Source organism: Hyperolius riggenbachi, chromosome 3, assembly GCF_040937935.1.
Source record: "Hyperolius riggenbachi isolate aHypRig1 chromosome 3, aHypRig1.pri, whole genome shotgun sequence".
Taxonomy (NCBI): Eukaryota; Metazoa; Chordata; class Amphibia; order Anura; family Hyperoliidae; genus Hyperolius; species Hyperolius riggenbachi.
Window position 1 is genome coordinate 53,092,545 of NC_090648.1, and position 17,169 is coordinate 53,109,713.

General features: G+C 43.2%; 1 protein-coding gene across 1 annotated transcript in view; it reads right to left on the bottom strand.

Moving 5' to 3' along the window:
• Positions 1 to 17,169, bottom strand: part of C3 (complement C3) — a 140,268-nt gene that overhangs the window by 23,427 nt on the left and 99,672 nt on the right. The window contains exons 30-31 of the mRNA XM_068274111.1: positions 16,209 to 16,367; positions 6,065 to 6,124 (exon numbers count right to left, since the gene is read on the bottom strand). Coding sequence (XP_068130212.1) covers positions 6,065 to 6,124; positions 16,209 to 16,367 — 219 coding nt within the window. The remainder of the gene's footprint in view (positions 1 to 6,064; positions 6,125 to 16,208; positions 16,368 to 17,169) is intronic.

Sequence of the window (17,169 nt, forward strand, 5' to 3'; positions counted from 1 at the left end):
TACTCTTTGGCGCATAAAATAACATTCGAAAACATTGTGACACCTTTGCGATCTTTTCAATACTGATCTCGAAGGAATAGCGAATGCATCATATTTCAGTTACAGTGATCCCAACAGTGTTACAAAAAGCAAACTTTTCCAACACAGAAGTTAATTAACTTTCGGCAGAAAAGAGGTAATTAGTTTAGCAAGCTCTTGAAAAGATTGTGAAAAGTCTCTTCCTGGCTGTATAAGCACCCCCTACTCACAAAAAGCCAGCTCTAGGGCAGACTGGATGGCTACAAGGATCAAAGGAGACACTCTGATGCTATATCTGCTTCTATTCACACAGCTGCTACAGTAACCCCGAGGTCCATATTTTCTTTATATTTCATGTGTTTCTAACCACTAGGAATATGAAAACTGAACCATTTTTACAACAGTTGTTAAACTCAATCTGACACACACACCGAGAGATTTTCATGCAAATTACACTCATAGCTGCTAAGTAAAATCAAGTTTTTAGTCATGCTCTACAGTTTTCTACGCATGTTTCATATGTGTGAATTTGTAATGCCTTACAGAATGCAAACAGGCAGTCCATTTCTGGATAGGACTCACATGCCATAAGTCGTGTTCTGCCTGATTTCTTCCTTTCTGAAAGGGGGCTGGAGTTTTCCCTCTGGCAAGGAGGGCCTCAGCTCTTACGTCAGCCCCTCCCATCAAGGTGAGATCTTTAACCTCCCTGGCGGTACGCAGTCTCTGAGGCTGCGTCCGCGGTAGGGATTTTTTTAATTAAAAAGTTGTTGTAGCCTTTGTAGCTAGCACTAGGCTAGCTACCATTGTCCCCCAAGTCCACCCGCACCCTTCTGATCCCCTGATCGCCGCCGCTATACGTTACCCAGTCGCGATCCCGCGAGAGCCGCAGCCTCCCCAATGAGCGTCAGTTGTTGCTATTGCAACGATCGGACAAGAGTCTGACGTCATCGACGTCATGCGCAATCCCGATCCTCCCCATAGCGAAGCCTGGAGCGGATTGGAGAGGCTGCACCATTGCGAGATCCGGAGGAGGGTACGTAAAACAGCAATGATCGGGGTGATCAAAAAACAGCAGAGGGACTTGGGGGACAATGGTAGCTAGCGAAGTGCTAGCTACAAAGGCTACAACAACTTTCATTCAAAAAATCCTGGGTCAGAGAAATCCTCTGTGGCGGCTACCCCGAGTGTAGCTCGGGGTTACCGCCAGGGAGGTTAAGCGTTTGGTACACTCAGATCTCTGGGTCCTTTGTCTATCATCTGTTGAATTCCATCTACCGTCACGCCAGCAGGACACAGGCCAAAGCACAATACTTTGGATTATTCAGCACGAAGACTTTACTGCTTATTGGACACTGCAAAAATGGTATTTTGAACTTTCAAACATTCTACCTCATTTTCTCATCTCTATAATCCAACCAATCTGTTTAACTGCCAGATATATTTATTTGCCAGTTTCAATGTATATTTTTTGTATATCGTTTTATGATAAAACTAACAATTTAATCATTCCAGTTACGCCCTTGTTTACGGATTATTCTGATCCATGCTAGAACTCTCTGTCTTTACGAAGATACCCACTACCACATTGTCTTATTTGTGTAAATTATTGATTTGATAGCTAGGTTGCAAATATTTTTTTTCCCTTTAGGAATAGCTAGTCCGAGGTCTCTCCACCTTGTTTCAATCTGCAGAGTGGTTGCAGCAAATGACCTTGATTTCCAGCATGAAATCAACTTTATTTTACCGATCACACATGAGCCAGAAATATAGAAATATATTATATTGTAATGAAAGTATTCCCAGGAAATGTTTGGGAATGCTTTCATATATTATTTTATGTACCTGACATCACACTGTGGGAGGGGTTTTACCACATTGTTAGCCATACAGAGCCCCCTGATGATCTATTGATGAAAAAGTAAAGAATTCTCGTGGGAAAGGGGGTATCAGCTACTGGTTGGGATGAAGTGCAATTCTGGGTTAAAGTTCCTCTTTATTGTTAATACAAAGAGGTTAGAAAGGAATATACTGTAAGTACATGCAACATGGGTTAAAAAGGAAATATGTAAGCTAGAAGAATAACAGAGGGCATTGCTCTCAACATTTTGAGATAACAAACAAGGACACCTTTAAAGGAAACATCAGCCAAAATAAGCTTACCCCCGATCTACTTACTCCCTTGCCGCCGATATGTTCAGTGCCGCAGCTCCACTCCCAATCACCGACCTGAGGTCCCCACCAGTGCAGAGGCCAACCTCGAGGTTATCCTCTACTGCGCCTGCGCGAGTGCAGCTTTCAATAAAGTCCACATTGATTAAACTCAGTACACTTCGGACATAGTGGACTTGATTGACAGTGGTGCTCGCGCAGGCACAGTAGAGGACGACCTCGAGGTTGGCCTCTGCACCATCGGGGACCCCGGGCCAGGGGCTGACAGTGGAGCTGCAGCACTGGGCGTATCGGTGGCATGGGGCTGGAGGAAGACCCGGTTAAATAGATTGGGGGGAATTCTATTGTGCCTGATGTTTCCTTTATGACACTGACATACCCCTAGTCACACCACCACTATGCCCTTAAGTCAGGCATATCATAAATAATTCATAAGCAAAAGATGTTATTTTATAATTCAAACCACTTTTTCTTCATTTTAACATTTGAAAATAAATATATATATATTTATATATATATATATATATTTAAAAGCTGAGAATAAAGTTTAGAGTCAATTAAATACATTTTTTTCTGTAGAAAATACATACAGTGGGACGCGAACGTTTGGGAAACCTTGTTACCGTATATACTCGCAAGCAAGCCGACCTGCATGAAAATGATTGACCCCCATATAAGCCGGGGGTAGGAAATGCTGGCCGCCTTATTCCCCTAGTGTGTCCCAGTATAGCTAGTATAGTGCTCAGTATAGCTAGTAAGTGCCCCAGTTTAGCTAGTATAGTGCTCAGTATAGCTAGTATAGTGCTCAGTATAGCTAGTATAGTGCCCAGTATAGCTAGTATAGTGCCCAGTATCGCTAGTATAGTGCCCAGTATCGCTAGTATAGTGCTCAGTATAGCTAGTATAGTGCTCAGTATAGCTAGTATAGTGCCCCAGTTTAGCTAGTATAGTGCTCAGTATAGCTAGTATAGTGCTCAGTATAGCTAGTATAGTGCCCCAGTTTAGCTAGTATAGTGCTCAGTATAGCTAGTATAGTGCCCAGTATCGCTAGTATAGTGCTCAGTATAGCTAGTATAGTGCCCCAGTTTAGCTAGTATAGTGCTCAGTATAGCTAGTATAGTGCTCAGTATAGATAGTATAGTGCCCCAGTTTAGCTAGTATAGTGCTCAGTATAGCTAGTATAGTGCCCAGTATCGCTAGTATAGTGCTCAGTATAGCTAGTAAAATGCCCCAGTTTAGCTAGTATAGTGCTCAGTATAGCTAGTATAGTGCTCAGTATAGATAGTATAGTGCTCAGTATAGATAGTATAGTGCTCAGTATAGCCAGTATAGCCAGTATAGTGCCCCAGTATAGCTAGTATAGTGCCCAATATAGCTAGTATAGTGCCCAATATAGCTAGCATAGTGCCCCAGTATAGCTAGCATAGTGCCCCAGTATGGGTAGGTGGGTGGGTAGGTGGCGCCCCTCCCCGCACCCCCCGCGCCGCTTCCTCTATCCCCGTCCTGCTCCGATAACTAACTTATTCACCGCAGCGCGCCCCTCGCTGCTGTGATGATGGAGGAAACCATAGAGAGCGGCTTCCTGTAGCGGCGATGCCGTTACTATGGGAACCGCTCTCTATGGTTTCCTCCATCATTACAGCAGCGAGGGGCGCGCTGCGGTGAATAAGTTAGTTATCGGAGCAGGACGGGGATAGAGGAAGCGGCGCCGCCTAAGGTAATAGTAGCGGCGGCCGCGGGGGGAGTGGGGAGGGGCAGCACCTACCCACCCACCTACCCATGACTCGCAAGCAAGCCGACCCCCCTACTTTTGGGCCACTTTTGGGGGGTGAAAAATTCGGCTTGCTTGCGAGTACATACGGTAATCGCCATGATTTTCCTGTATAAATTGTTGGTTGTTACAGTAAAAAATGTTAGTTAAATATATCATATAGGAGACACACACAGTGATATTTGAAAAGTGAAATGAAGTTTATTGGATTTACAGAAAGTGTGCAATAATTGTTTAAACAAAATAAGCCAGGTGCATAAATCTGGGCACTGTTGTCATTTTATTGATTCCAAAACTTTTAGAACTAATTATTGGAGCTCAAATTGACTTGGTAAGCTCAGTGACCCCTGACCTAATTACACAGGTGAATTCAATTATGAGAAAGAGTATTTAAGGGGATAAATTGAAAGATTCCCTCCTCTTTTATTTTTCTCTGAAGAGCAGCAACATGGTGGTCTCAAAACAACTCTCAAATGACCTGAAGACAAAGATTGTTCACCATCTCTTTGTCTCAGGCTTGATTTATATATATATTTGCTCATGGCTATTTTTGTTGCTCTTTCATGTTGTAAGTGGTGTAGGTCGATGACCTCTTTCCCCCTGCTTAATTAAACCTATTAGGTATATATGGTAATTATTGTTGCCTGAATATGTCTGCTCGTTCTTTTTTTGTGTTAACAAAGATTGTTCACCATCATGGTTTAGAGGAAGGATACAGAAAGCTGTCTCAGAGATTTCAGCTGTCTGTTTCCACAGTTAGAAACATATCGAGGAAATGGAAGACCACAGGCTCAGTTCAAGTTAAGGCTTAAAATGGCAGACCAAGAAAAATCTCATATAGACAGAAGCGACGAATGGTGAAAACAGGCAGAGTCAACCCACAGACCAGCACCAAAGACCTACAAAATCATCTTGCTGCAGATGAAGTCACTGTGCATCGTTCAACCATTCGGCGCACTATACACAAGGAGATGCTGTATGCGAGAGTGATGCAGAGGAAGCCTTTTCTTCACCCACAGCACAAACAGAGCTGCTTGAGGTATGCTAAAGCACATTTGGACAAGCCAGCTTCATTTGGGAATAAGGTGCTGTGGACTGATGAAACTAAAATTTAGTTATTTGGGCAGAACAAGGGGCATTATGCATCAAGGAAAAAGAACACAGCATTCCAGGAAAAACACCTGCTACCTACAGTAAAATATGGTTGTGGTTTCATCACGCTATTGGGCTGTGTGGCCAGTGCAGGCACTTCGAATCTTGTCAAAGTTGAGGGACGCATAGATTCCACTCAGTATCAGCAGATTCTGGAGACCAATGTCCAGGAATCAGTGACAAAGCTGAAGCTGCGCCGGGGCTGGATCTTTCAACAAGACAACAACCCTAAACACTGCTCAAAATCCACTAAGGCATTCATGCAGAAGAACAAATACAATGTTCTGGAATGGCCAGCTCAGTCCCCAGACCTGAATGTAATTTAAAATCTGTGGTGTGAGTTAAATAGAGCTGTCCATGCTCGGAAGCCATCAAACCTGAATGAACTAGAGATGTTTTGTAAAGAGGAATGGTCCAAAATACCTTCAACCAGAATCCAGACTCTCATTGGAACTAACAGGAAGCGTTTAGAGGCTGTAATGTCTGCAGAAACAGGATCTACTAAATAATGATTTTTTTTGTGGTGCCCAAATGTATGCATCTGCCTAATTTTGTTTAAACGATTATTGCACACATATTCTGTAAATCCAATAAACTTCATTTCACTTCTCAAATATCACTGTGTGTGTCTCCTATATGATATGTTTAACTGACATTTTTTATTGTAACAACCAATAATGTATACAGGAAAATCATGATGATCAACAACGTTGCCCAAACTTTTGCACCACACTGTATATTTATATACATTTTTACATCAGTCCTGAAAGAGGGACAAATTAGGAAGAAAGAGGGACAGAGGGACTGGGTTCCAACAGTGGGGCAGTTGGGAGCTCTGGGAGGGGACATTTTGAAAAGTTGCTGTTAAATTAGAAATGTGGGTGAGGCTTACAGCAAGAAATATTCTAAGCTAGCAACTTAACCGTCTTCATAAAGAAAGCAATTTGACCTTACCGTCATTATTCCTTGCCCCCTTCCTTCAGCAGACACCTCAAACTCTTTAGTCAGTCGAGTCTGTCACAAAATTGAGTTTTTTATTAGAAGAAAATACAACACAGAATACAGAGTATGGCTTGTGTAATGTCATTATGAAATGTCATTTATAGGCAAAGTATCTAATGCCTGGCTTGATGATATTTAGATATTAAGATTTAGTACTTAGAGTTATTAATTATCACATCCTGGTAAGAAAACGGTATGCATTGCAGAGATCTTACCAAGCTGTATTGCTCCTATTTCTGTTCTGGGGGTGGAGACTAAAAGCATTGCAGTTTCTGACGGGAGGTAGTACATTTGGGGGTGATCAAGACAAAGGCTTGTGAAAGACAGAAACACTGAATCCCTAGCAGTGTCTGGGCTGGATTTATGGAAAGGCCACAAATTCTGAGAAGGCCACAAAGGCCCTGGCTTTGGGCGCCTGCTGACAAAGGGGACGGCTGGACATAGAAGAGGGGTTGCTGCATATGGAAGAGGAAAAAGGAGGAAGCAATCAGGGATCAATACACGGAAGAAGGAAGCTGCTGCCAAAGAAAGCTGATGGATGTTAGACATGGAAGAGAGGGCGGTACATGGAATGGGAGGGGGCTGCAGCACATGCAAGGGGAGCCACAAGAACCTTGTATCAAGTTTAAATCCAGCCTTGAACAGTGCAGGAGAAGGCTAAAATTGTACTTCCTGCTCTTTGCAGAATTGTGAAGCAACCACGTGACCATAAAAAGAATTTTCAGAACATTGTCATTTTTTTTAATCAACTATTTTTTTTACTGATTTTTGTAAAAAGAAAATAAAAAAAAAATAACATACAAGTAAGTATTGATTGTGAACATTCATCATACACTTGTATATACAACTGTACAACTCGGATACAAAAAGATATTTTAGCATATGAAAGGAACTAGGCAGTTGGACGTCTAAATTCTACTATCTATCGTATGTAATAACAATAACAGCAATAATATTGATATAACAGGCATAAAACCGAGATTGACATACAGTTATTCACTGAGGGCAGACAAATTAGTATGTGGGTTAAGTCTGAGGATCTGGTGAGGAATGATCCTTGAAGATTGGGAGGGTTGGCAAGTTATATATTATTAATAAATAATAATAATAATAATAATAATAATATGTAATCGGAGATGGTCCTTTAGATCTCTTAATACTAGAGTCAATGTAACTCTGTAAGATCTAAACAATTGCTTAGTGGGTCTGGAGATTATTCTTATAAGTGAGTACCACTCGAGCCAGAATTTTCAATGCTCTAGGAAGGTTTTTTCTTTACAACAAGTTCTAGCATACATATGTTCATATACACTATTTTGCTGTACTATATTAATTACTTGTGTGATATTCGGACAGTTATCTGTTTTCCAATTTCTGGAAATGGAGATCTTAATAGCAAGGAGAATATGTAAGATTAGAGATTTTGGATGCGATGGAATCATACTAATATCTAAATGGAGCAATAGGTTTTCAGGTTTGCAGGGTAATTGAACACCTGTGATATCATAAATTAGCTGAATTGTTTGATTCCATAGAGGTATAATTTTAGGGCAAAACCACCAAATGTGGATAAATGTGCCTTCAGACTTACAAGTTCTCCAGCATGTGTTAGACATGGATTGATCATATTTTGATAGTTTATCAGGGGTCAAGTACCATTTTAGCAGTATTTTTTGAGAAGTTTCCCAATGTGCTGTACAATGTGAAATGTGACTGGACGTGTAGAAAAGTTTGTTCCATTGCTCTTGGGAGAACTCTTTTCCCAGATCTTTTTCCCATAAGGTTATATATTTATGCTCACGTTTATGAATTTGTTTTAGACATTGGCACCACTACCAAATACCTGTGGATGATTTTTTCATCAGACTGTATTTAATAATGGGGACTAACTCACTGTTAAACACATTTCTCTGTAGTGGTATATCTGTTGTAAGTAGTGTTGGATTTTGATATATTTATATATGTCCATGGCAGTTATATTGTATTTGTCTTGTAGGTATAGGAAAGTGTGAGGGGTTTCTCCATTTAATAATTGACCTATATTGGTTATCCCATAATCAGACCATTTCGTTTAGCCATATTAGGGGGCAATGATGTAATGTGATTCCGTCAGCAGGCTTTTCGTGGAGGCAAACCTTTTTAACGCCAACCATGAAGCTTGGATTGTTGGAGATCAGGGTTTTAAAGGTGGGAGTTGCATTAATGTCCGAAGGAATAGATCTTTTAATCTGTAACCAATATTATGTTGTTCTAATTGGATCCACGCTTTGTCTTTGGCTGCTGATGGTTTTAACCAAAATTTGGATTGGTCAAGTATCGTGGCATAGTAGTATTGTTTGATATCTAGAACTCCCATTCCACCTTTAGCAGTTGGAAGTCCTATAATGTGTTTATTTCTACGTGGTTTGGGGTTTTGCCAGATAAAGTCATTAATAATCTTTTAGATTTTAGTGAAAAAATATGTAGGAATGGTTATGGGGAGATTTCTAAATTGGTAAAGTATAATCGGCAATGTGAGCATTTTGATGGCTGCTATTCTACCCGTCCAAGAAATTGATATATGTTAATACAGACGATGGCGCTATGAACAGCGTAGCACCATCCTCTGTATTAACTTTTTTTGCTCCAAGTATTGGTAGGGGGAAGGGGATACCCCAGACCTTGAGGAATAGGCAGCTCTAAATTAATATAGCAGCGCCCTTCAATTAACTAGTTTAGGAAATTGATATATGTTTATAACTCTTACATAAGTCTTCTACTTTTTTAAGTAGCGGAATATAATTCTTTGAGTACAATTTTGTGGTGTGATTGGTTAACTGGATACCCAAATATTGTACTTGGGAGGGTTCCCGTATTAAGGGGATAGATGTTTGTGTTTTTTTTTTTTCATTGGATTAGGTACATTAAAGGGGAGTATTTGAGATTTATTTTCGTTGATTTTGTAATAGGATATTTTCCCAAAGGCTTTAAAGAGACACTGAAGCGAAAAAACAAATTATGATATTATGATTTGTATGTGTAGTACAGCTAAGAAATAAAACATTAAGATCAGATACAGTACATCAGTCTAATTGTTTCCAGTACAGGAAGAGTTGAGAAACTCCAGTTGTTATCTCTATGCAAACAAGCCATTAAGCTCTCCGACTAACTTAGTCCTGGAGAGGGCTGTTATCTGACTTTTATTATCTCAACTGTTCCTGGACTATTTACTTTTCCTCTGCCAGAGGAGAGGTCCTTCACAGACTGCTTTGAAAGACTCATTTTGAATGCTGAGTGTTGTGTAATCTGCACATTTTATAGAATGATGCAATGTTAGAAAAAACACTATATACCTGAAAATAAAAGTATGAGAATATTTTCTTTGCTGCTAATCTTCTAGTAATTATTCATAGCACACAACCAATTCATTATATCATATATTTTGGATTGTGTCTGGGGAAGGGAGAGCAGCTCACTGGATCTGTTGTGCGCCAGGAGGATTTCCCCATGCGGCTAGGACCCAGAGAGGGTTTGCTGAACTTAGTGTCCTGAGGCCCTGGACTGTGGACTGGAGTATCTCACCTGCATCTGGTCGTGTAGACTTGTCGGATGTCTACTGGATATTGGGACTGATGAGAACTGCATCTATTGGGACTGTTGGGATTTGTTGTGCACCGCTTGGACACCTTCTATTGGTGGAGTTACTAGAACTTTGGGACTTATGTTGCTTTGCCTGCGAAGCTGGGAATTGTGACTGCTTGGTAGGGGGAATCTGGGACACTCCCTTGTGGATTATATAGTAATATTGTGAACTTTTTGTGTGAACTGTGTGACCAATAAATGCCCCGCCAGTCGGGTTTCGTTTAATCTGCCGCTATACACTGTGTCTCTGGGCTCTGTGGTCTCGGAACCGTCACAACTGAGAGGAGCTCCTGAAATGGGAACCCCCCGCCAGTAGCAACCTACCAAAGGATAACTCCCTGTGGGGCGCAGTCACTGAACACATCAAATATCTTACAAGAACTGAAGGTGCCACAAACAAACGTTACAGAGGGAGAAGAGCCGGTGCACTTGTGAGACTCAAGAGGAAAGGCCTTCGCTCCTCCATCCCTGCCATCCTGCTAGCGAATGTTTGCTCTCTCCCCAACAAAGTGGACGAGCTGCTCCTACTACTTGGCAGCAAATCCACAATCGGCAGGAATACCCCGGTTCTCTGCTTCACGGAGACCTGGCTGAGCGAATGCGTCCCTGATCACTCCCTGCAAGTACCAGGCTACGACCTCCTCCGAGCGGACCGCGACCCTGCGCTCTCGGGGAAAAAGAGGGGTGGGGGCATCTGCTTTTACATTAACTCCACCTGGTGCACCAACACCTCCATCCTCAGCAAGGCCTGCTCCCCAGAAGTAGAGTTCCTAGCTATCATCTGCAGACCACTGTACTCCCCCAGGGAGTTCTCATCCCTCATTCTTGTCGGAGTCTACATCCCACCCAACGCCAGCACCAAGGATGCTCTGCGAACACTCAGTGACAGCATCTTCCGGTGGGAGACCGCCCATCCAGATGCCCTCTTCATCATCCTGGGCGACTTCAACAATGCAAATGTACGCCAGGAGATGCCCCGCTATAAGCAGCACATCACCTGCCCCACCAGGCTCCATAACACCCTGGACCACTGCTACACAGTCCACAAGGACGCATACAAGGCCACCCAGGGCGCCCCTTTGGGGAACTCTGATCACAATCTAATCCATCTGATCCCAACCTACAGGAGGCTCCTGGAGACTGCTAAGCCCACTGTCAAGTCGGTCAAAAAGTGGACAGAAGAGGCTAAGCTGAAGCTGCAGACGTGCTTTGATCTCACTGACTGGTCATCCCTGGAGGCACCCACCCTGGACGAATGGTCAGAGAACGTCACCTCTTACATCAGCTTCTGTGAAGAAATGTGCATCCCCTCTAAGACCTTCAAGGCCTTCCCCAATAACAAGCCTTGGTTCAGTGAGAAGCTGCGCCAGCTTCGTAAGAGTAAGGAACAAGCGCACAAGTCCGGCACCACAGAAGAATTCAGGGAGGCCAGGTACGCCCTGAAACGGGAACTGCGAGCTGCAAAGAGAGCTTACTCTGATAAGCTGGGACTCCGACTCCAGTCCAACAACTCGAGGGAGGTATGGCGAGGCCTCAGAGCGGTCACTAACTTCAAACCCCCTCCTCAACAGGTGACCCCGAGCACTCAACTGGCTGAGGAACTCAACGAGTTCTACTGCAGGTTCGAGCAACAGCCCCAGCAGCTCGGGTCCCTGGGGACGATGATGAGACCAGCGGCTCCCTCCGCACCGAGAGACCAAGACATCGCTGCACCAGTTGCAGTCCAGGAAGTGGAAGTTCTCAAGCTGCTTCACAAGCTCAACCCCAGGAAAACCTCAGGCCCAGATGGTGTTTCAACAAACTGCCTAAGGACCTGTGCAGACCAGCTAGCCCCGGTGTTCACCTCTCTGTTCAGGAAGTCGCTAGCGGAAGGCACAGTCCCCTCCTGTCTCAAGAGGTCCACAATCATTCCGGTCCCCAAAAAGCAAGGCAGCAGAGACCTCAACAACTTCAGACCCGTGGCCCTAACATCCACCATCATGAAGGTCTTGGAACGTCTAGTTCTCGCTCACCTCAAAGGCACCACTGATGCACTGCTAGACCCACTCCAATTCGCATACAGGGCCAACAGGTCCATAGAGGATGCAATAAATGTCGGCCTGGCATACATTATGGAGCACCTCGACAAGCCTGGCTCCTATGTCAGAGTCCTGTTCCTGGACTTTAGCTCGGCCTTCAACACGATCTGCCCAGACACCCTGGTCGACAATCTGGCGCAACTCGGCGTCGATCCCATGCTTCGGGCATGGATCAAGAGCTTCCTCTCGGACAGGACACAACAGGTCAAGCTCGACAACTGCTCCTCTAGCGTGAGAACCACCAACACGGGGGCACATCAAGGGTGTGTACTGTCCCCGCTTCTGTTCTCCTTGTACACAAATAACTGCACCTCCTCCTCGGACTCTGTCAAGGTCATTAAATTTGCTGATGACACTACAATCATTGGCCTTATCGGCAGCAACGGAGAACAAGACTACCGCAGTGAGATAGAGAGAATCTGCAATTGGTGCAAGAACAACAACCTTGTCCTAAATGCAACAAAGACGGTCGAGCTGATCGCTGACTTCAGGAAAAACCCTCCCACTCGCCCACCAGTCCACATAGGTGAGACCGAAGTCTCCAGAGTTTCATCGGTCCGGTTCCTTGGCACAACCTTGTCGTCTGACCTAAAATGGAAGCTGAACACCATCAAAATTCAGAAGAAGGCACAGCAGAGGCTATTTTTCCTGCGCCAACTCAAAAAATTTGGCATGCCTCGGGAGCTGCTCACCAGCTTCTACACCGCCACCACTGAATCCATACTTTGCTCCTCAGTCATCGTCTGGTATGCCAGCGCATCAGCTAGTGACAGACATAAACTGCAAAGAGTCATTGGTGAGGCAGAAAGGATCATTGGTTCGCCCCTGCCACCGCTTGAACTCCTTCACAAGGCAAGGATGAAGAAGAGGGCCACCTGGATCTCCCGCGACTCCTCCCACCCTGGCAGCCGCCTCTTTGAGCCCCTCCCATCTGGCCGGCGCTTCCGCACCATCCCATCCAAGACCACCAGGCGCAGGAATTCCTTCTTCCCACAGGCTGTTCTGTTGCTGAACAACACAGACCCCTGAATTTCCACCTTCTAGTCTGCAACCAGCACGTCTGCCTCTGATGCGGCTATTTCACTTCTCCTCTGCATCCCTACTCACACTGCCTTTCTACAGCATTACTTTCCGCCTTCTCTCCTGCACTTTCCGCCTCCCTGGCAACTCCGACACAAATACCACTCCGAATGTTATCGTAATGTTATCGTACTGTTTATGCTGCTAGCCTGTTTAAACGTAGTTGTAAATGTACTGTATTGTTAAATGCTGTCAGCATATGTAAATGTAGCCGTGTGTGTAACATGTACAACTGTTGCTGTTGTACGTTGCCTAAGCCATGTGTACCACAAGCAATTCCGAGTACGGCTTCACCGTACTTGGCGAATAAATCCTTCTTGTATCTTGTATCTTGTATCTTGTATCTTTTTTTTTCGCTTCAGTGTCTCTTTAAGTGTTTCGTATACTGCTGCTATTGATTTTTCAGGGTTTTCAATCATGATGATAACATCATCCGCATATAGTCCTATTGGGTACGTGGAAGAACCTACTTTGATGCCTTGTATATTAGGGTGCTGTCTGATTTTTTTCTGCCATTGGTTCCATTACAAGGTCAAAAATGAGTGGAGATAGAGGGCAGCCTTGTCTTGTTCTGTTTGTGATACTAAATGACTTAGATAAGAGGCCGACAGCAAGAACTTTGGCAGAAGGGACTGAGTATAGGGACATAATTGCTTGCTGAAAAAATGTTGGGAATTTGTATTTATTTAGGATTGACTTTAAGTACAGCCAGTTGACTCTATCAAAGGCCTTCTCTGCATCCAAAGTGAGAAGCAGAGAAGGCCTTCGACATCTTTCAGCCTCAAATATCAGATTTAAGACCTTCCTGGTACCGTCTGCAGTGTGTCGGTTTTTAACAAAGCCTACTTGGTCACTTTTGATAAGAGTGGGTAGGATATTTATTAATCTCTTAGCCAATATTTTTGAAAAATGTTAAGGTCTGTGTTTAATAGGTAGATTGGTCGATAATTTGCAGGGAAGTTGGGGTCCTTGCCTGATTTAGGTATAGTTGTAATAGTGGCTTGAAGCATTTCTGTTGGGAAGGATGTAGATAATATAGCTTGATTAAAAGTCTGAGTGAGAAAGGGTATTAGAATTCCTGAATAAGTTTTGTAGTATTCACTACTTAACCCGTCTGGGCCAGGGGCTTTATTAATTTTGAATGTGTAAATAGCTTCTAGAACCTCTAGGGATGAGATAGGGGCTTGAAGTGCAACTGCATCATCTTGTGATATTTTAGGCAGGTTTACTTGATCAAGAAAGGTTAATCTCTTTTTGTGTAGGTTGATATGTTTCACTGTCTGTTTTTTAAGTTGTATAATGTGGTGCAGAATTCTGCAAACGAATCTGCTATATCTTTAGGGTTAAAACATTTTTTTCCAATTTTTGTTGTATAGGGAGTGTATATTAGTTTTCAAAAGCCGTTTCTTGTGTTGATTTGCCAATGAGGCTCCAAGTTTGTTACTTTGGGTATAGAACTTAAATTTATTTTTTTTAAGTGCTTGTTCATATTGATATAGGAAAAGATGTTGTAAGTCAGTTCATAAGGCTTTTAGCTGCTCTAGCAAAGTTATCGAATCTGTTGATTTAGGATTTTGTTCTAGTTTTTAGATTTGTTTAAGAATATTCTCCATTTTTGTTTTCCTATCCTTTTTAATCTTAGCAGCTAGGCCAATACAGATAAGAACATTGTCAATTTACCATGGCTGCATACAAGAATAATCTGACTTTCTGAGAGTTTAAAACTTATGAATAAAAGACACTAGTCTGGAGGAACTCCTTAAAAATGTATTTCTTGTCAGTATAAATGTTCACTAATCTCTGTGTCCATTGTGGTCTTATCATCATGATCGTGTACACCAAAACGTTAGCAGGATATGACTTCTCTCCCCCAGTAACCAATTGCACACCCACTTTATAAATTCCTCTAACATCATGCAGTGTACACTGGCAAAGCTCACAAAGCCCACCAAAGGCTGACATGAACCCTTTTCTATCCCTACACTGCAAATATGCACTACACAAAATGTCCTGGTAGGTATCAGTTCATCACACCAATTAATAAACCCTCCTCTTACTCTCCTAACTCATGCCTAACCTATACAGACCATTTGTCACCTCTGTCTGTGACCTTGGCTTCATCTCTGATACCCAATCCAATGGCCCTCCACCAATGTCCCCCTGGGTACCTGGATGCACATTGAGAGTTATTTCAACTTCAGTGCTACCATCTCCCAGTTAGCAACTACTGCTGTATAGCTGAAACAGCTTGTTTTCGCCTCAAATTGTTGCCTAGACCAACCATGCCATAGCAAACGTTTTCAAAAATAAGGCTAGGGAAAGTTGAATATGACTGATACATCAAAGTGAGGCCAGTCTACAAACCACTGCTTCAATCAAACAACATAGTCAGAAACTGACCCTCCTGTCAGTCAGCCAGCAATGGTTAGACATTGACAAGATAGGAAGTCATTACTCTGGCAATGTGTAAGCCAGGACACCACTAATAGTTGAAGGCATGTTACCTTTACCTCTATATTACATTTATGTTAATCTCAAATGTATTCATACTCAGAAGAACCCAGATGTACTTAAAGAGACTCTGAAGCGAGAATAAATCTCGCTTCAGAGCTCATAGTTAGCAGGGGCATGTGTGCCCCTGCTAAAACGCCGCTATCCCGTGGCTAAACGGGGGTCCCTTCACCCCCAAACCCACCTCCGCAAGACTTGGTCGCAAGTTGGTCGTAAAATGTTCTCTTCCTGGAGGCAGGGCTAACGGCTGCAGCCCTGCCTCCAGTCGCGTCTATCAGACGCGCATCGCCGCCTCTCCCCCGCCCCTCTCAGTGAAGGAAGACTGAGAGGGGCGGGGGAGAGGCGGAGATACGCGTCTGACAGACGCGCATGGGGCAGGGCTGCGGCGGTTAGCCCTGCCCCAACCAGGAAGCGCTCCCCCGCTGTACGGAGGGGATTTGGGGGTGAAGGGACCCCCGTTAAGCCGCAGGATAGCGGCGTTTTAGCATGGGCACACATGCCCCTGCTATCTATGAGGTCTGAAGCAAGATTTATTCTCGCTTCAGACTCTCTTTAACGTATGTGAAGTTTTCTTGTATAACATGTTACAGTTCCTTTGTTACTGCCTTAACATATTTTTGAATAAAAATTTATTGATGGAAAAAAGTGATTCCAGTCTATCTGTTGGAGAATAACTGTCCCGGAGTACCGACAGACAGGGTCAAGCTCCACCCTTTGGGAAGCAATACTGTACTGAAGCTCCACCAAATAGCACTCAACCTGCAGAAGAGGTCCACACTGAACATTCCAACCCCACCAGATCTCACCTCGGCGGATCGAGAAAGCATGGCATTTTCATTATTGATGCGATACTTTATCGGTTGTTGTCTTTCAGGTAGTGTGATGCTAATGTCCAGATTCATGTCATTGAGGAGTGGGATGTCAATCTGGTACTGAGCCATGGCTTGGAACATCACAATGGTAGCCTACGAGATATCAATTATTATTATTATTATTTTCCTCAATACATAACAAGCAAAATGTAGAATCAAAGTAAAAGGTTCAATGCTTACACATGCAGATGACAAACAATGTCCTTAAACTGGCCACACCCCTTATAACCTGACCTCACAACCTTTGTACAGATTTATCACACTAAAGGTGGTCACACATGATAAAATAAGAAGATTTGATTTTATAGCAATTGAATAAAAAAACTACATAAAAAAATTTAGTTTATTTTTATTTATTTATTTATTTTTATTTTTTTTCTCTTCCTTTTTTTCTTTTCTTTTTTTACACTCAGATGCACACCACATGCGGAAAGCTTGTCAGCTAAGGGCCTATCAGCCTTAAGTGGCTGTATGCCAATTGCCAACGCTGGGTAGTGCTATCATCATCATCGTTCGTCTGATATAGTGATTATATTTCTTATATTGCTCATAGGTAGCTTGATTATATACTCGCCCTTTCAGAGCCCGATCATCCCCACACTGTAGACAGCCGCGCTACAACAACTACCCCTTCTCACAAACCCTAAGACGATGGACAGTAAATTCCAGCTACCGCATGTGAGCACACACAACCCTCATCCAACCAGCTCTTATCCAACAAACTACCCATTCAGACTTCACAAATACCACACCCCTATCACCAGTCTCTGCTACGAATTGCCCAACCGCCTTGAACCCCACCCGCCTTTATCCCCGACATGAATCTATATCTATGAGTTGTTTAAATACCCTTCTGTGATTACTCGCCAGGTTTTACTACATGATCTTGCCCATT